The sequence below is a fragment of the Raphanus sativus genome, chromosome 9 (genome assembly GCF_000801105.2).
Source record: "Raphanus sativus cultivar WK10039 chromosome 9, ASM80110v3, whole genome shotgun sequence".
Taxonomy (NCBI): domain Eukaryota; kingdom Viridiplantae; phylum Streptophyta; class Magnoliopsida; order Brassicales; family Brassicaceae; genus Raphanus; species Raphanus sativus.
The window spans coordinates 17410574-17428944 of record NC_079519.1 but is presented as its reverse complement, the minus strand read 5'-3'; the positions used below and the strand labels follow the sequence as shown (position 1 = coordinate 17428944).

Genomic DNA, 18371 nt, shown 5'->3' with positions numbered 1-18371 from the left:
AGTCTGCCAACGATCGTGTTTGAGCTTCTCCTGTAGCCTCAGCTTCAGGCTCAGGGATTTATGTTTTCCCTGTGCATCTAGCTTCTGACTTGTTGCATTAGGCAGATGACCATCTAGGTCATACAGGTTTCCATTCTCGCCCTGCGTGAAAATAACAATCGCGACCATGCTTCGCGGAGTAGTGTCGATCGATATACACGTTAGAAGTATCGAACGATGTGGATCGACGAACGGTATCGGTCGACGGTTCTGTCTGAGTGTCGGTCGACTGTTGAACGTGAGTATCAGTCGACGGTGTTGCGTTTCTGTCGATCGATGCGGAGCGTAGGTCTTTTTGGATTGAGTGTTCCAAGTGTGCAGGATCTTCTGAGAATAATAGTTGATTTCCCCTGTTGCTTCTGGTACTGCTGGGCATGTACCTGAAAAAACAAGAAAATTTTTAATTAGAAAGGGGGTAAAAAGAAAAACCTAAGATTAATAAGATTAAATCTAATGGCGATCAAAGCTCCCCGGCAACGGCGGCCAAATTGATAGTGCTCAAATTATCCAGTAGAGGCTTACTCTCTCAAATAAGAGGTACAGCTGTAGTACTTAGGGATCGAATCACGAGGAGGCTAGGGAACCAATTAAATAAAATCTACTAATCAATCCTTGGCAAGTTGGTTTATTATATGAATAAATGAAAATAACAATTCCTAAAATGAGCAAGGTAGTTGCTCTAACTAACAATATGATGGGTTGTTTAAATGTGATAAAAGAGTGCTAGACATAGGTTTCTATTCAGGAATGGAGATTATAATATCTATAAATGCTTTAACAAGTTGCTTGCATGATACTATAGATCTCAGCCGCTTAAATATGTGAAAAATCACTGGTTAATTTATCTAGATCTCTGGCCACACCTTTCGCATGATGACACAGAAAAAGAGTCGGTCGAATCCTTTTGAGATATCGGCGATACACCTTTCGCAGCGCCGATCGATTCACCTGTCGGGATATCGATCGACGGCTTCTAGATTCTGCCTAGGCGCGAGCCGAAATGACCAAAAGGTCTCAAGGAGGAACTGTCGTTCTTTCTCAACGGAGACAGGCAAGCTCAAATGGATAATTCAAGATAATCAAAGGATCCTAGTGATCTATGTTCTAGTTAGCTAATCTAAACAAGCATAGGGTGCAATCCATTTGATGAGTATCACAACTTAGCAATTATAGTTTGGGGCTAATTCCCACAAACCTATTTGAACCCTAGATCTAACAAGTAGACTACTCAGACATAGCTAAGCAATTCATAACAATAGATAGATGAAAGAATTGCATAGATATAATAAAGTAGAAATACAAAAGGAGATGAGAAATCTCTCCAATCTCTCAACACAAATAAAACTCTAGTCTCTCTCTCTACTCTCTGCTTTGAGGGTTGTTTAAAGCTTGCTTCTTTCGAAGGTTCAAGGTTGCTGTCAAAAACACTTAGCAGGAATATTTAAGCATTTCCATTAGGTTAAAAACTCGTCAGGGGCAATCTCGTAATTTGGTGAAGTCTTGGTGAAGTAGTCGGCTAAACCATTTCGTCCTTGATATCGATCGACAACACTGAATGTGTATCGATCGATTATAATCTTCTAGTACGCGGACCTTCTCAGCTATATCGATCGACAACTCAGGATGAGTATCGATCGATTTATAATCGCAATGTTGACTTCCGACTTTGTCTTGAATGGTCAACTCGGGTATATCATCTCTTGTACTCCAAAATGCTCCAAAAAACATCACTTTCTCAAAAATGCTCCTGAACCTGAAAACATACCTAACAGGCTAGAAAACAGATTAATATATAATAAAATACTAGTATACCATGGTTAAAAACGGGTAAAATCCATGGTATATCAAGTGTACCAACAAGAGAGTTATGGTTCTCTTGGAGAATGGCGAGTAAAATAAAGATGAAAGACCAGAGACTGAGCAAGAATCTTCAGAAGCCGAGTATGAAGAGAAACCAGTTCAAGGTAGGCTTGGTTGCAAGAAGAACACTCAGCCTACAAAGCAAGACCGAGGAGCAAGAACAAAGAGAGAACTTGTTCTACACACGCTGTATGGTGCAAGGAAAGGTCTATAGTCTGATCTTGATGGTGGAAGCTGTGTCAGTGCTAGTGAGACAATAGTAAAGAAGCTTGGCCTACAAACTCATAAACATCCTAAACTTACGACTGCAATGGCTTTAATGAAAGAAGGGAGATGAGGGTATCTGGTCAGGTTTTCTATACCCTTATCCTTGGGAGATATGAAGATGACATCCTCTGTGATGTTATACCCATGGAAGCCAGTCACATCTTACTTGGAAGACCTTGGCAGTTTGATAGGCGTGTCACTCATGAATGGCTTCACCAATAAACATTCTTTTGAGTTCAACGGCAAGAAGACTACCTTGGTTCCTCTAACTCCTAAAGAAGTACATGAAGATCAATTACAACTTCAGAAAAGAAAGAGATTGATCTCAAGCCTGATAAGCAACACAACTTCTATGCCAAAACTGGTGACATCAAAAGATCTCTCTACTATAATCAATCAGTTCTCTTATTTGTTTTAAAGGAATCTCTTGTTAGTCTAACTGATTGCAACACCGGTGTATCCGAGTGAGATGTCAGCTCTTTTACAGGATTATCAAGATGTGTTTCCAGAAGATAGCCCCATGGGTTTACCACCTATACGAGGGATTGAGCATCAGATAGACTTTGTACCAGGTTCTACTCTTCCCAATAGACCAGCCTACAGAACTAACCCGGTTGAGACCAAGGAGCTACAAAGGCAGGTTGAGGAACTGATGGAGAAAGGCCATATCCGTGAGAGCATGAGTCCTTGTGCTGTTCCAGTGCTCCTGGTGCCTAAGAAAGATGGAACTGGCGCATGTGTGTTGATTGTAGAGCAATCAACAACATAAACAGTGAAGTATCGCCACCCTATTAGATGATATGCTTCATGAATTGCATGGTTCTAGCATCTTTTCTTTGATAGATCTTAAAAGTGGATATCATCAAATTAGGATGAAAGAGGGAGATGAATGGAAAACTGCTTTTAAAACTAAGCATGGGTTTTATGAGTGGTTAGTTATGCCCTTTGGATTAACCAATGCTCCTAGTACCTTTATGAGATTGATGAACCATGTCCTTAGACCTTTCATAGGCTTGTTTGTGGTAGTATACTTTGATGATATCCTAGTTTACTCTAAGAGTCTAGAAGAGCATATAGATCATATTAGGTCTATTCTTGATGTTTTGAGGAAAGAAAAGCTATTTGCTAATCTTAAGAAGTGCACTTTCTGTACGGATAACTTGGTCTTCCTAGGTTTTGTTGTGAGTGCAGATGGAGTAAAGGTGGATCAGGAGAAGGTGAGAGCGATTCAAAGAATGGCCAATAACCTAAGACCATAAGTGAAGTGTGGAGTTTTCATGGGCTTGCTGGCTTCTACAGGCGGTTTGTTAAAGACTTTAGTACTATAGCAGCTCCCTTGACTGAGGTGATAAAGAAAGAAATCGGATTCAAGTGGGGAGAAGCACAAGAGGCTGCCTTCCAATGCCTTAAAGAGAAGCTTACTAATGCCCCTCTTCTTATACTTCCTGATTTCAATAAAACATTTGAAATTGAATGTGATGCCTCAGGAATTGGTATTGGTGTTGTGCTTATGCAGGAAAGAAACCAATAGCATACTTTAGTGAGAAGCTTGGAGGAGCCACCCACAACTATGCAACTTATGATAAAGAACTCTATGCTTTGGTGAGGGCTTTGCAGACTTGGCAACATTACTTATAGCCAAAAGAGTTTGTTATCCACACGGATCATGAGTCTCTCAAGTACCTTAAAGGCCAGAACAAGCTCAGTAAGAGGCATGCTAGGTGGGTCGAATTCATAGAAACCTTTCCCTATGTGATCAAGTACAAACAAGGTAAAGAAAACATAGTGGCTGATGCCTTATCTCGGAGGTATGTTCTCTGTATTGTATGGGATAGATCCTTGCATAAACGAATCAGAGACTCAAGTTTATCAGGCTGTGGATCGAATGGTGACACGAGAGGCTGCGGAAAGGCTCCTTGATACTCCTAGGCTTAGATCGGATATGACACACCTTTCTAAAGCCCTTGGGCGTTGGATATTACACACCAAGAGACTGGATACTACACCCCAGACACTCTCTTAACTCGCAAAAGCAAAGGGAGAAGAAAACACAAAGGTTTTGATTAAAAGAAGACTTGATAGATTACTAGGGTTGCGGCACAACACATTAATATAGTGAGAGACTTGGAACAGGCTCCAATCAACTCGAACTAAAAGGAACACGCTCTTTAGTCAATGTAGAATTAAAGACACAACATAGATGGAGTTTTCGAAATAAAGACATAAGTACTTAGGAAATAAAACATAACATAAGGTTCTTCATGTGGTTGGTCCGAGAGTATCAACTAGGTGATGAGATAGCAAGACAATGGCCTCGTTAAAACCTATCATTGCAAAACCCAGTGGGACAAAAACAATGATAGGAAAAGAGCACACATTGCTTGCTAGCCTAGATAATACTCAGCTTGATGGTAAGATGGCTTGAATTGGTGATGAGAGTGTCTTGAAGTATCAAGCTTCCTTCAAGACTTTCTTCTTGCTTCAAAGACTTCCCCACAATGGCTTCTTAAGTTGCTTGGGATCTAGATCGAGTCATGGGACCTCTAGGAATGGTTAAGACATCATCTTCTTCAGCTGGATCATCTCTAGGTTCTCCATCTTTAACTTCATCAGCAATCTTGTCCATGATTCCAGATTCAATAGACAAGGATCTATGATAGCAATAACAAATCGAAGCAAACAATCCAAGGCTTTAGAAAGGTGTGTCATATCCGATCTAAGCTTAGCAGTATCAAGGAGCCTTTCCGCAGCCTCTTGTGTCACCATTCGATCCACAGCCTTGATAAACTTGAGTCTCTGATTCGTTTATGCAAGGATCTATCCCATACAATCCAGAGAAGGGTCCTAGGATCTCATTAAGTATGAGTGGTTAGTTATGCCCTTTGGATTAACCAATGCTCCTAGTATCTTTATGAGATTGATGAACCATGTCCTTAGACCTTTTATAGGCTTGTTTGTGGTAGTATAATTTGATGATATCCTAGTTTACTCTAAGAGTCTAGAAGAGCATATAGATCATATTAGGTATGTTCTTGATGTTTTGAGGAAAGAAAAGCTATTTGCTAATCTTAAGAAGTGCACTTTCTGTACGGATAACTTGGTCTTCCTAGGTTTTGTTGTGAGTGCAGATGGAGTAAAGGTGGATCAGGAGAAGGTGAGAGCGATTCAAGAATGGCCAATACCTAAGACCATAAGTGAAGTGTGGAGTTTTCATGGGCTTGCTGGCTTCTACAGACAGGCGGTTTGTTAAAGACTTTAGTACTATAGCAGCTCCCTTGACTGAGGTGATAAAGAAAGAAATTGGATTCAAGTGGGGAGAAGCACAAGAGACTGCCTTTTAATGCCTTAAAGAGAAGCTTACTAATGCCCCTTTCTTATACTTCCTGATTTCAATAAAACATTTGAAATTGAATGTGATGCCTCAGGAATTGGTATTGGTGCTGTGCTTATGCAGGAAAAGAAACCAATAGCATACTTTAGTGAGAAGCTTGGAGGAGCCACCCTCAACTATGCAACTTATGATAAAGAACTCTATGCTTTGGTGAGGGCTTTGCAGACTTGGCAACATTACTTATGGCCCAAGAGTTTGTTATCCACACGGATCATGAGTCTCTCAAGTACCTTAAAGGCCAGAACAAGCTCAGTAAGAGGCATGCTAGGTGGGTCGAATTCATAGAAACCTTTCCCTATGTGATCAAGTACAAACAAGGTAAAGAAAACATAGTGGCTGATGCCTTATCTCGGAGGTATGTTCTCTTGAACACTCTTGATGTTAAACTATTGGGTTTTGAGCAGATTAAAGGTATGTATGAAACTGATCCTGATTTTAAAGATGCTTACAACGCTTGTGAAAAATTTGCTGCTGGACATTACTTTAGGCATGATGGATTTCTTTTCTATGATAATAAACTGTGTGTGCCTAATTGTTCTTTGAGAGATTTATTTGTTAAGGAAGCTCATGGAGGCAGTCTCATGGGTCACTTTGGTATTGCAAAGACTCTTAAAACTTTGCAGGATCACTTCTTTTGGCCTCAGATGAAAAGAGATGTGGAGAAACTTTGTGAGAGATGTGCAACTTGTAAGCAAGCTAAGTCTAAGGTCCAGTCTTACGGTTTGTACACTCCTCTACCTATTCCTTATCATCCTTGGAATGACATATCTATGGACTTTGTTGTTGGATTGCCTAGAACTAGGACTGGAAATGATTCCATCTTTGTTGTGGTTGACAGGTTCTCAAAAATGGCACATTTCATAGCATGCCATAAGACTGATGATGCATTGCATGTTGCTAACCTGTTCTTTAAAGAGATTGTGCGCATTTATGGCATGCCTAGGACTATAGTTTCTGATAGAGGTACTAAGTTTCTTAGTTATTTTTGGAAGACTCTTTGGTCTAAGTTAGGCACTAAGCTTTTGTTCTCCACTACATGTCATCCACAAACTGATGGGCAAACTGAGGTAGTTAATAGAACTCTAGGAGCTCTCTTGCGTGCATTCATTAAAAAGAATCTGAAATCTTGGGAGGATTATCTACCACATTGTGAATTTGCATATAACCATGCTGTGCATTCTGCTTCTAAGTTTTCACCTTTGGAAATTGTTTATGGGTTTAATCCCACCTCTCCTTTGGATTTAATACCTTTACCTGAGTGTGAAAGGGTCAGTATGGATGGCAAAAAGAAGGCCGAGATGGTGAAACAACTCCATGAGCAGACTAGGCTCAACATAGAAGAGAAAACTAAGCAGTATGCCAAACACGCCAACAAGGGAAAGAGTGAGAGGGTTTTTAAAGAGGGTGATCAAGTCTGGGTGCATCTAAGAAAAGAAAGATTTCCTAAGGAGAGGAAATCCAAGCTTATGTCTAGAGTTGATGGACCTTTTGAGATCATAAAGAAGATCAGCAACAATGCCTACAAAATAGATCTCCAAGGTAAGTATGATGTGAGTAATAGCTTTAATGTTATTGACTTGATTCCTTTTATTGCAGATGAACCTGATTTGAGGTCAAATCATTTTCAAGAGGGAGGGGATGATGTGATCATGGACAAGATTGCTGATGAAGTTGAAGATGGAGAACCTAGAGATGATCCAGCTGAAGAAGATGATGTCTTAACCATTCCTAGAGGTCCCATGACTCGATCTAGAACCAAGCAACTTAAAGAAGCCATAGTGGGACTGATTAGGAAGTCTTTGAAGCAAGAAGAAAGTCTTGAAGGAAGCTTGATACTTCAAGACACTCTCATCACCATTCAAGCCATCTTACCATCAAGCTGACTATCATCTAGGCTAACAAGCAATGTGTGCTCTTTTCCTATCATTGTTTTTGTCCCACTGGGTTTTGCAATGATAGGTTTTTAACGAGGCCATCGTCTTGCTATCTCATCACCTAGTTGATACTCTCGGACCAACCACATGAAGAACCTTATGTTATGTTTTATGTTCCTAAGTACTTATGTCTTTTATTTCGAAAACTCCATCTATGTTGTGTCTTTAATTCTACATTGACTAAAAGAGCGTGTTCCTTTTAGTTCAAGTTGATTGGAGCCTGTTCCAAGTCTCTCACTATATATATATGTGTGTGCCGCAACCCTAGTAATCTATCAAGTCTTCTTTTAATCAAAACCTTTGTGTTTTCCTTTCCCTTTGCTTTTGCGAGTTAAGAGAGTGTCTGGTGTGTAGTATCCAGTCTGTTGGTGTGTAATATCCAACGCCCAAGGGCTTTAGAAAGGTGTGTCATATCCGATCTAAGCCTAGGAGTATCAAGGAGCCTTTCCGCAGCCTCTTGTGTCACCATTCGATCCACAGCCTTGATAAACTTAAGTCTCTGATTCGTTTATGCAAGGATCTATCCCATACAATCCAGAGAAGGGTCCTAGGATCTCATTAGGAGGAGTGTATCTCACAACCCTTTTGTGCCTAAACAATGTCTTGTTTCTTCGGTACGGATGGCCAATGGGAAGAAATCGACGATGACAATCGAACCAACTTGTCTTCCTACCATTCTTCAGTTGAAACGCATCTGTCGCTCCATTACAATATTGACAAGCTAATCTCCCATGTGTAGTCCATCCCGACAACATCCCATAGGCAGGAAAGTCACTTATGGTCCACAAAAGCATCGCTCACATCGTGAAATTTGTCTTCGTTGAGCAGTCATACGTCCTCTCCCCTGTTGACCTCAAATCCTTCAAGTCTTTTATCAGTGGTTGCAGGAAAACATCCAGTGACCTTTTTGGATCGTTCGGACCAGGTATTAATATGGTCAAGAATAGCAACTCCCGTTGCATGCACATCTCCGGTGGCAGGTTGTATGGCGTAAGAAAGACTGGCCACAATGAATATTGTCTCCCTTACATTCCGAATGGACTAAATCCATCTGTGCATAATCCGAGATACACATTCCGGATATTGCTAGCGAATTCCGGACATACTTTGTTAAAATGTTTCCAGGCTCTTGCATCTGATGGGTGAGTCATCTCACCACCCGTCTGAGTATGCTCGGCATGCCATCTCATCTTTCCAGCAATCTGCTCTGATTGGTACAATCTTTTTAATTTGTCTGTAATTGGTAGGTACCACATCCTTTGGTCCGGTACCCTATTACGTCCCCGTCCTTGCGGCTTGAATCGTGGCTTCTTGCAGAATCGACATTCTTCTAACTTCTCATCATCTCCCAAGTAGATCATGCAGTTATCGATGCAAACATCTATCATCTCCGAAGGCAACCCAAGACTATAAACCAGTTTCTGAATCTCATAATAAGAATCAGCAGACATATTGTCTTCCGGCAAATACTCTTTAAACAAGTCTGCCCATTCCTTCATGCAACTTTCAAGTAGATTGTGATCAGTTTTAATATTCATCACTCTAGCAGCCAACGACAATTTAGAGAGACCTTATCTACAACCACTGTAAAGTGGTTGATTCGCCGCATTTAACATTTCATAAAACTTTTTTGCATCTATGTTAGGTTCTTCATCTTCATCATGAGCTACGAATGCATCAGTTACCATATCATGAACTATATCAAAATCTACCATCTACTCCTCCTAATGGTAACTATGTTCATTATGCAAATGATGAGCAAGCGGTTCTTCCTGAAAATTGCTATTACTATTACTAGCTTCATTCTGATCATAATTATAACATTCTCCATGTTGAAACCAGATATAGTAATTTGGCGTGAAACCTCTATTTATTAAATGCTTCCAAACATTTTCACGATTTGCCAATTTCGAATTGTTGCATTTCCAACATGGAAAGAACATCTTACCGTTTTCTAGGGCGAGCGGTGTGGAATCTGCTTGATGCATAAATGTCTCCAGCCCCGCAATGTATTCTTTCGTCACTCTCTCGTTAGCATCTCCATGCATATACATCCACCTCCGCAACTCGTGAACATTCCCGGAGCATGACATTTTTTTTTCTTTCACTTTTTTGTTTTTTTTTCTTGTTGTTGTGTTTAAAATGATTAACAAACTCCCATATTTATAGAAAAATTTTGAATCTGGTAGTTGAAGTTTTGCTAGGAATTTACGACAAAATTTAGGTAGGTAGCCAAAAAAAACATGTGTCAGAAATCGTCGTTAAAGTCACGTAAAAGCATTCCTCGTAAAGTAGACGCGAACTTTGCATTGAGTTTACGAGGAAACATGATTTTCTCGTCAAAACCACGTAATATTATGAGTCTTCTATGAGGAAAACTTTTCCTCTTTGTTTTACGACGAAATAACGTCTCTCTTGTATTTCCTTGTAATTTCTTCATAAAGCAGACGTAACTTTATGAGAAACATTTTCCTCGTTAATTTTCCTCGCTAAAATCCTATTTTCTTGTAGTGTTAATACTAGATAATACTAACTTTCTTAAACACTTAATGTAAATATGTTAAGAATTTCTTGAAATTAACTTGTTTTTCAAGTCTTTCCTTTTAGTTTTGAGGGTCTTTATAGATTTTACGGAATTCACAATTTTGGTCCGTAGGATACAAATATAACTAATTAATTCATTAAAACCAAACCATCTACATGATCGAGCAAGAGTTAGGATTCTCGTCGCTAAACATTATGGTGTAAGAGTCATCAACGGTGGTCTCGTTAACGAAAGCTGTGTCAGGGACTTTCCGAACCATGTTCGGTGGTGCTTTCTTGTCATATGCTTGAGATATGTACGGATTCGCCACCATTGTGTATGGAACGTACGGCCATAGCTCCACTTTCTTCCTTGTCGACTTTGCCGCCTCCAAAACCTTCTTCGGCTCAATATAGCCCATCACCGTTACCTTTTGTTGCTTCGCATCCACGACCACCGATTTCACCCCTATAGATAATGTCCAAGTTAAAATAACGGGTTACATCATTAATTCATTTATCATAATTCATAAACAACAGCTATTTACCAAAGATGGACCCACATTGGAAAATGAAAGGTCACCTGACATAGGTTAAATCATATATTTAAGTGTTTGTACTCACTTTTCCTCGGTTCGATGCATACTATATGCGTTTTTGTTGGTTTATTTTTTTTCTAAAGGAAATATGTTGGCAAAAAGGGCGAATGTGACACGCTTTAAAACTAAACATGGGTCCGCCACCGAAGATATAGTAGATGAGTTAAACAAGAATTGCATAACTGAAGAGTTTCTTCCGAACAGAAGCTGCTGAAGCTGATAAACTTTTTTTTTCTAAGCTGATAATTTTTTGTCAACAAGAATTATATTTGTAGTAACTAGTAACACAAAAAAAAAATCGGACAGATGCATCAGTTTTTTTATTGTATACACTTTTAGAGTTTATAAATTTCACATATTATTGAACAAAATAAATTTTCAAGTTTTTATATATCTAGACTTAGAGCCAGGTTTGGATAAGATAAAGCTCTGTAGTATCAGGTTTATATGCCAAAATTTATACAATATTTGAAAAGGATCAAAAGTCTAGCATAATAACCTATAATTTTTTGTCTTCATTCTATAGGCAGCTATATATTAGATTAGGCCGCGCCTGCTCAGATTAATGTGAAATATATAGAAAACCAAAATGATTTTAATTTAACATCAAAAATTAGTAGATGGAACCCGATATGTGACTTTCGGCATGACAAATTACTAGCCATTGAATAATAATGATTTGATAAATTAACAGGGGCGGTCTGGAGAGGCTACGTTGAATGTAATAAGTACATGATATACCTTTGACGCCAGATAGAATATGTTTGATTTTACGTTCACAGCCTTCGCAGTCGATACGAGTAACTCGGAGAGCTACTGTCTGCATTGGTTTCTTCTTCTTTTTCCTCCTCATCTTCAACAATTCTGATATGTATTCCATCGTTCCTTCCACTCCCATTTTCGCTTAAACAGTTTCTTTTTTCTTGAAGAAATAATAGAGGTGACTAAAATTATAGTTGAGGAGTAATGAATTGAAGAATAGAGGCTCTCTCTATATCTCTCTGTACAATATAAAATGGTTCATGGGTACTCACCTTACAGTGAGTGTGTTTTTTATTTATTTGTCGAGTTATATGGACTACATTATTGACTCTGAAAGGGGGAAATAAGTCTAATAATTGATTTTGGGGTCTCTTAGAAAGTGCAAGAGACTTCCATCGATGTAAAATGAAACTTTTGTCATTTAATCCATTAAAGCCATGGATTGGGTGGTACATGTTCTTTTTCTCTTTGTTTTTTCATTTTCAGTACGATTAAAACACGCATAAATGCATGAGTCATTTGTGCCAAAATCCTAAAAAAATCAACTAATTAGCAAAAGATTTTTTTTTTGTGTTCACTCCTAGGATAGGTTCACCAACCAATCACATTGTCTCATTTTATATATAGTTTTTCTTTTTTAAAGGAAACAAGATATTAACATTAACTTTTGAAAAATAAAAAGATAAAATAAACAAAAAAATAGTAATAGTTCGGAAAAAAAAATTAATATTATTAACGCCATCTACACTAAACCCTAAATCCTAAATTAAATTCTAAACCCTAAACTCTCAGGTATCCCCTAAACCCTTGGATAGACTCTATACCTTTGGATAAACTTTAAATTCTTGTATAAATCTTAAACATATATCCTAAAGACTAAACATTAAATCATAACCCATTGGGTAAATTCTAAATCCTTGGTTAAATCTAAAAGTTTAGGATTTATTGTTTATGGTTTAGTGCTTAGGACTTTGGTTTAAGTTATCCAAAAGTTTAGGGTTTATCCAAGGATTTAGAGATTACCTAAAAGTTTAGGGTTTAGTGTTTAAAATTTAAGATTTAGGGTTTAGTGTAGACGGCATTAATAATATTAATTTTCTTCTTTTCGAACTATTACTACTTTTTTGTTTATTTTATCTTTTTATTTTAAAAAGTAAATACTAAATATTTTGTTTTCTTTTTAAGAAAAAAGTTGTATATAAAATGAGACAATATGATTGGTTAGTAAACCTTTAGGTTCATACTATAGGTGAACCCAAGAAAAACTCTTAGCAAAATCCACAATACCACCGTGTGTGAGCCTAAATCTGCAAGTAGTAGAAGCAAAATGACTAAAATGACCTTACCAGGCATATATGTAACTATTTAGCTTAGGCTGACTATAAGCTTAGAAGCTATAAATGTTATAAAGATAATTGGTAGGTTAGTAATGATTAGGCTAAGAATTCCCTTCTTCCACGTACATAACAAAAAAGGATAAGTAAGAAAGTCTTGGCAAAGCATAGCCTTAGGAATTCCGAGTTACTCTTGGGTGAATCTAAAGGTTCACCAACCAATCATATTGTTTCAGTTTGTATGCAGATTTTTCTTAGAAAAGGAAACAAGATATTTAGCATTTTCTTTTAAAAATAAAAAAATAAAACAAACAAAAAAATAGTATTTGTTTGAAAAGAAAAAAAATAATATTATTAACACCGTCTACACTAAATCATAAATCGTAAACTGAACCCTAAACCCTAAACTCTTAGGTAATCTCTAAACCCTTGGGTAAACCCTAAACTCTTAGATAAAACCTAAATTTTGAATAAATCTTAAACTCATGTCCTAAACACTAAATAATAAACCTTTGGATAAATCCTAAATCCTTGGATAAATCTAAAATTTTAAGATTTACTGTTTATGATTTAGTGGTTAGGACTTGGAGTTAAGATTTATCCAAGAGTTTAGGGTTTATCCAAGGGTTTAGGGGTTACCTAAGAGTTTAGGGTTTAGTGTTTAGAGTTTAGAGTTTAGTTTGTGATTTAGGGTTTAGTGCAGACGGGGTAAATAAAATTAATTTTCTTTTTCTCGAACTATTTTTTGTTTTTTTTGTTTTTTTTTAAATAAATGCTAAATATCTTATTTCATTTTTAAGAAAAATCTGCATATCAAATGAAGCAATATGATTGGTTGGTGAACCTTTACGTTCACTCTAGGGGTGAACCCAAATATTTCTCTAACAAAAAGGATAAGTAAGAAAGTCTTGGCAAATCATAGCCTTAGGAATTCTGACACAAGACACTTGGAGTATCATAACACAAGATATTCGTCTTCTTCTCTCTATATTCTCCTTTCTCTATTTTACCTCTTTTTTACTAATTCCAGGATTTTATTATTTTGATGATTGAGTAATTCAGACTATATTTTTTAGAGAACACATGAGTTAACTGCAAACAGTGTGACATACCCTATTACACAATAGGCTGCTGCACCAATCTTTTGGGATGGACTTGGTGAACTACTAAGCACATGCAAATAACAACGGAGCTACTGGTGATGGGTTAGACAACGGGATTACATATTTGGAAGGATTTACTAATGAAGTGTTTCCTACCGAAGGAGTGGATGTTATCACTCCAGTTGAGGATTTTTTTTTTGTTTTTTAGTAATGAAGTGCAGTTTGCGGGGTTGCATCTTCATTGGTCGGTTACTTAATTTGTTAGCCTAGTGGTTTTATTTTGTGAAGGCTAAACAATTTAGTAACCGACTTTGAACAGTATCAATATCTATTTTATCTTTTCTTGGTACGGTGAAAATGGGAGTTTAGCCAGGTGTCTGTCGTTTTTGTTTGCTAAATTCACTTGAACGGTTGTTGTAGTGGCGTTGCATCTTCACTAGTAGGTTACTTGGTGTATTAGCATGGTATTTTGTTTTTGTTAAGGCTAAACATTTTATTCACTGAACTTGGATGATAGCAGTATGTTTTATCTTTATTGGGACTGTTAAAAGGGGAGTTTAGCAAGGTATCTGGTTGCTTTGGTTTGTTATCTTCACTTGTAAAAGTTGACTAGATTTTGATCCGCGCTTCGAAAGCGCGGGTATTATTTTTTACTTTTATGAAATATATTATTTGTTTGTAGTTATTGAATGTATTTATCTTAGTGAGACTTTCTTTATAATGAATTCGACACATAGAGTGTCTCTGGTAAACTATGTGTTTTCTGGCTTTGTTTTATTCTCTCTTCAATCAGCATATTTATTTGACTTGTTGTTAAAATAAATAATTTTAGAACGCAACTATACAATACTTTTACATTGATATTTTTTTAAACAATGTGATATATTTCTATATTAATTAAATATTTACATTGTAATTTAAACTAAATTTTGATCTGCACGTCCGTGCGGGTGTATATTTCAAAATATATTGCTATTTATTTTTCATGTCAATGTCAAAGCTGGATAAAAAAATTCAAATCTAAAGAACCGAACCGATCACGATCCGAAAGAGTAATACCAAACTCGAACCAAAATTGATTAAATATCCAAATTATTCAAAATTTTGATATTTAGACAATTGAAACCATAACCAATTCGAACCAAAGTATTTTGGATATCAAAATGTGTCCGAAAAAGATTTATATACTTATATATATTAATTATTTTAGTTTTAATGTATATAAAACACCCATAATATATATGATACTTCTAGGTTGGTTTAAATATTTAAAAATATATATAATAGTCAAATATAAATATCTAACATACTGGAAGTACACTCAAAACACCAAAAATATTTAAAATAATTATTGATTTTTGATCCAAAATTTAAACCAAACCAATTTATATGTTAAGTTTGGGTATTTTGACATATGTTATTCAGATTTATATACAATATATTATTTTATTTATAGATTTTAAGAAATTCAAAATATATAATGAATTTGAAAAAAAATTAAATGGGTTATCCGAACCCGAAGTGAACCCGCAAAGATCCGAATATAACTCGAACTGAAATTTAGAAATATCTAAATGGGCTGAAATCTTTGACCTCAGAAACCCAAAACCCAAGTAGATCTGAAACGAACCCGAATGGATACCTGAACTCGCAGCCCTAATCATAATTCGAACTGAAATTTAAAAATATATGAATGTGGCTGAAATTTTTGACCCTGAAAACCCGAAACTCAAACAGATCCGGAACGAACCGGAATTGATATCTGAACGCTCAGCCCTAGCCACTATTATGTATCATATATATATCATCATATAATTAATTGTATTGGTTCATCATAAAAATAATAGAATAGCTTTTCGACGTAAAAAAAATAATAATTGGTCCATCATATAAATAATCATATAAGTAATAGTATTTTAAATGTACCATCTTATAAATAATCATATATATTATATTCTTAAAGTTTAATGTGAAATATAAAAACCATAATTTAAGTTTGTATATAAAACTAATCTTTTTGTTGTATTTTTCTTATATATATTGAAAACATTTTTAATAATGGTTATTGGAAAATATTTTATTAAAAATAAAATTTGGAAGATATGCATATTTTAAATTAATTTTTGATATAAATCAACTTTAAATTATTATTTTGATTTGAAATATGTATATAAATTTAAATTTTATTTTATGATTATTTTAGACAAAAAATGTTTTTAGGTAATTAGATAAATTCATTTTGTATATTTTAAAACTGATATAATGGATTTCCAATTTTTATTAATAACATAAGCCATTATTTTTTATTCTCGACATGCTTTTATCCATATTTCAAAGTTTTAATTTTTTACATTAGTTTTCTATGAATTATTATTAATTTTATGAATTTTATTTTGAAAATTGAACTCTTGAAATTTTTATATTCGACTAAACTAAATAAGGTAATAATACTGTTTTTAATTTTTTTATATAATATACTATTTATATTTCAGTTTGTGTTTTTATTTTCACCATAAAGAATTGTAAATAAAAAGAATTGTAAATATAGTGACAGAATTGTAAATAAAAGAAATATAGAAAGAAGGTTGTTTAATTTATTATAAAATAATGGCTAAATGTTTAAATAAAAAGAAGTATTAAATATGTTATTTATGTTTCTAAGCAATTCTCATTGTTATTAATTTATTGAAAATACAATGGCTAAATTTGTAAATAAAATAAAGTACACATCTCTACTATCCATGTTGCCAAACATATTTCATTTATTCTACCATCCTTGTTTCCAAACATCACCAATTTGTACTTCAACTTTAATAATATAGATTTGTGTTTTTATTTTCACCATAAAGAATTGTAAATAAAAAGAATTGTAAATATAGTGACAAAATTTTAAATAAAAAGAAAAATAGAAAGAAGGTTGTTTAATTTATTATAAAAATAATGGCTAAATGTTTAAATAAAATATTAAATATGTTATTTATGTTTCTAAGCAATTCTCATTTGTTATTAATTTATTGAAAATACAATGGCTAAATTTGTAAATAAAAGAAAGTATACATCTCTACTATCCATGTTGCCAAACATATTTCATTTATTCTATTATCCTTGTTTCCAAACATCTCCAATTTGTACTTCAACTTTAATAATATAGACTAGATCTTGACCCGTGCGACCGCACGGATATTAATTTTCAGTTTTAATTTTTATTTATTTATACTAAATATTATATTTATAGTATTTGATCGTTTTATATTGATTAAGCTAGGGATAAGTATTTGGGTATCCACTCGAATTCGGTTAAAATTTATTCGGGTTTGAGATTTTCGAGTTTTAAGATTCTAACTCTATTCTAGTATTTATAAACTTTGGTTCCGGTTTGATTTAGATCTTTGCGGGTTTGATAACCCGTTTAAATTATTTATATATCTTTAAATATCCTTAAATCTAAAAATATAACATGTAAATTTGAGTAATGTAAGCTAAAGTACCTAAATTAAAAATTAAAATAAATTTAGCTTGAATACTTAGATGAAGAATAAATAAATATATATATATATATATATATATATATATTTTTTTTTTTTTTTGTCAGCAACTCTACAGATTCATATAGACTCTGTAAACCAATCTGGTAACTCCGCATCCATATGAACGACAAACGACGGTTGCTTCTTTGCACTGCGTGCTAAGCTGTCCGCCCTTTTATTTTGTGTTCGTGGTATATGAAGGAGCTCTGATCTTGTGAAACTTCTCTTCAAGTTGATAATGTCTTCTAAGTAACTTGCAAAGACTGGCCACTCCTCTGGTTCCGAAACCATATTCACCAACTGAGAACAATCCGTTGCAAAATGTAACAGAGAACTGTCTTAAATTCCTCATGCATTCCATTGCCCATATTAGGGCCTCCATTTCTGAGAGTAAAGGCGAGCCAGTCGCTCTTGTATTCCTTGCTCCCATAAGTCCATCAAATCCTTCCAATGTGCTATACCATCCTTGGCCCGAGAAGTTATCATGTTCTTTCCAAGAACCATCCGTAAAACACCATCTACCCGGTATTGATGGTACTATCTCCTGTGATCGTGGCCTAGTCTGATCCATCTCATGAGGCAAAATCACTTGTGCCTCAGTCCATAGTGACGCCTCCGTCTCTGCCAATTTAAGAGTATCAATTGGATCAATATCCAAGTTGCTAAACACTTTATTATTTCTTGCTTTCCAGATATACCAAAGGATCCACACAAAATGATGATCCTCCATTGCCGGTTGAACTCTCCAAAATAAGTGATCCATATTTGTAAACAATGCTCGGATCGGGAAGATTGCCGGGTTAGTTGAAATTTTCGACACGCCCATATCTGAACAGCCGGTGGACACTCGAAGAAGACATGGTTTATCGATTCTTCGGGTGCCCCACACCTGTCACAGAGGATATCTCCCTTCATCCCTCGTACCTTTAGATTCTTTTTAACCACTATACATCCTGAAACTAGTTGCCATAGGAAGTGTTTCATCTTTGGTGGGCACTTTATTTTCCAGCATAATGCCTTTAAGGAACAGAT

General features: G+C 35.5%; 1 protein-coding gene across 1 annotated transcript; it reads right to left on the bottom strand.

Moving 5' to 3' along the window:
• Window positions 1–10092: 10092 nt before the first annotated feature.
• On the bottom strand, window positions 10093–11653 carry LOC108835558 (heavy metal-associated isoprenylated plant protein 24). Its single transcript, XM_018608794.2, has 2 exons — window positions 11355–11653; window positions 10093–10483 (listed from the first exon to the last, which is right to left on the bottom strand). Exons 1-2 carry the CDS (start codon window positions 11509–11511, stop codon window positions 10188–10190), a joined length of 453 nt encoding a protein of 150 aa, XP_018464296.1. The 5' UTR covers window positions 11512–11653; the 3' UTR covers window positions 10093–10187.
• Between the last annotated feature and the right edge of the window lie 6718 nt (window positions 11654–18371).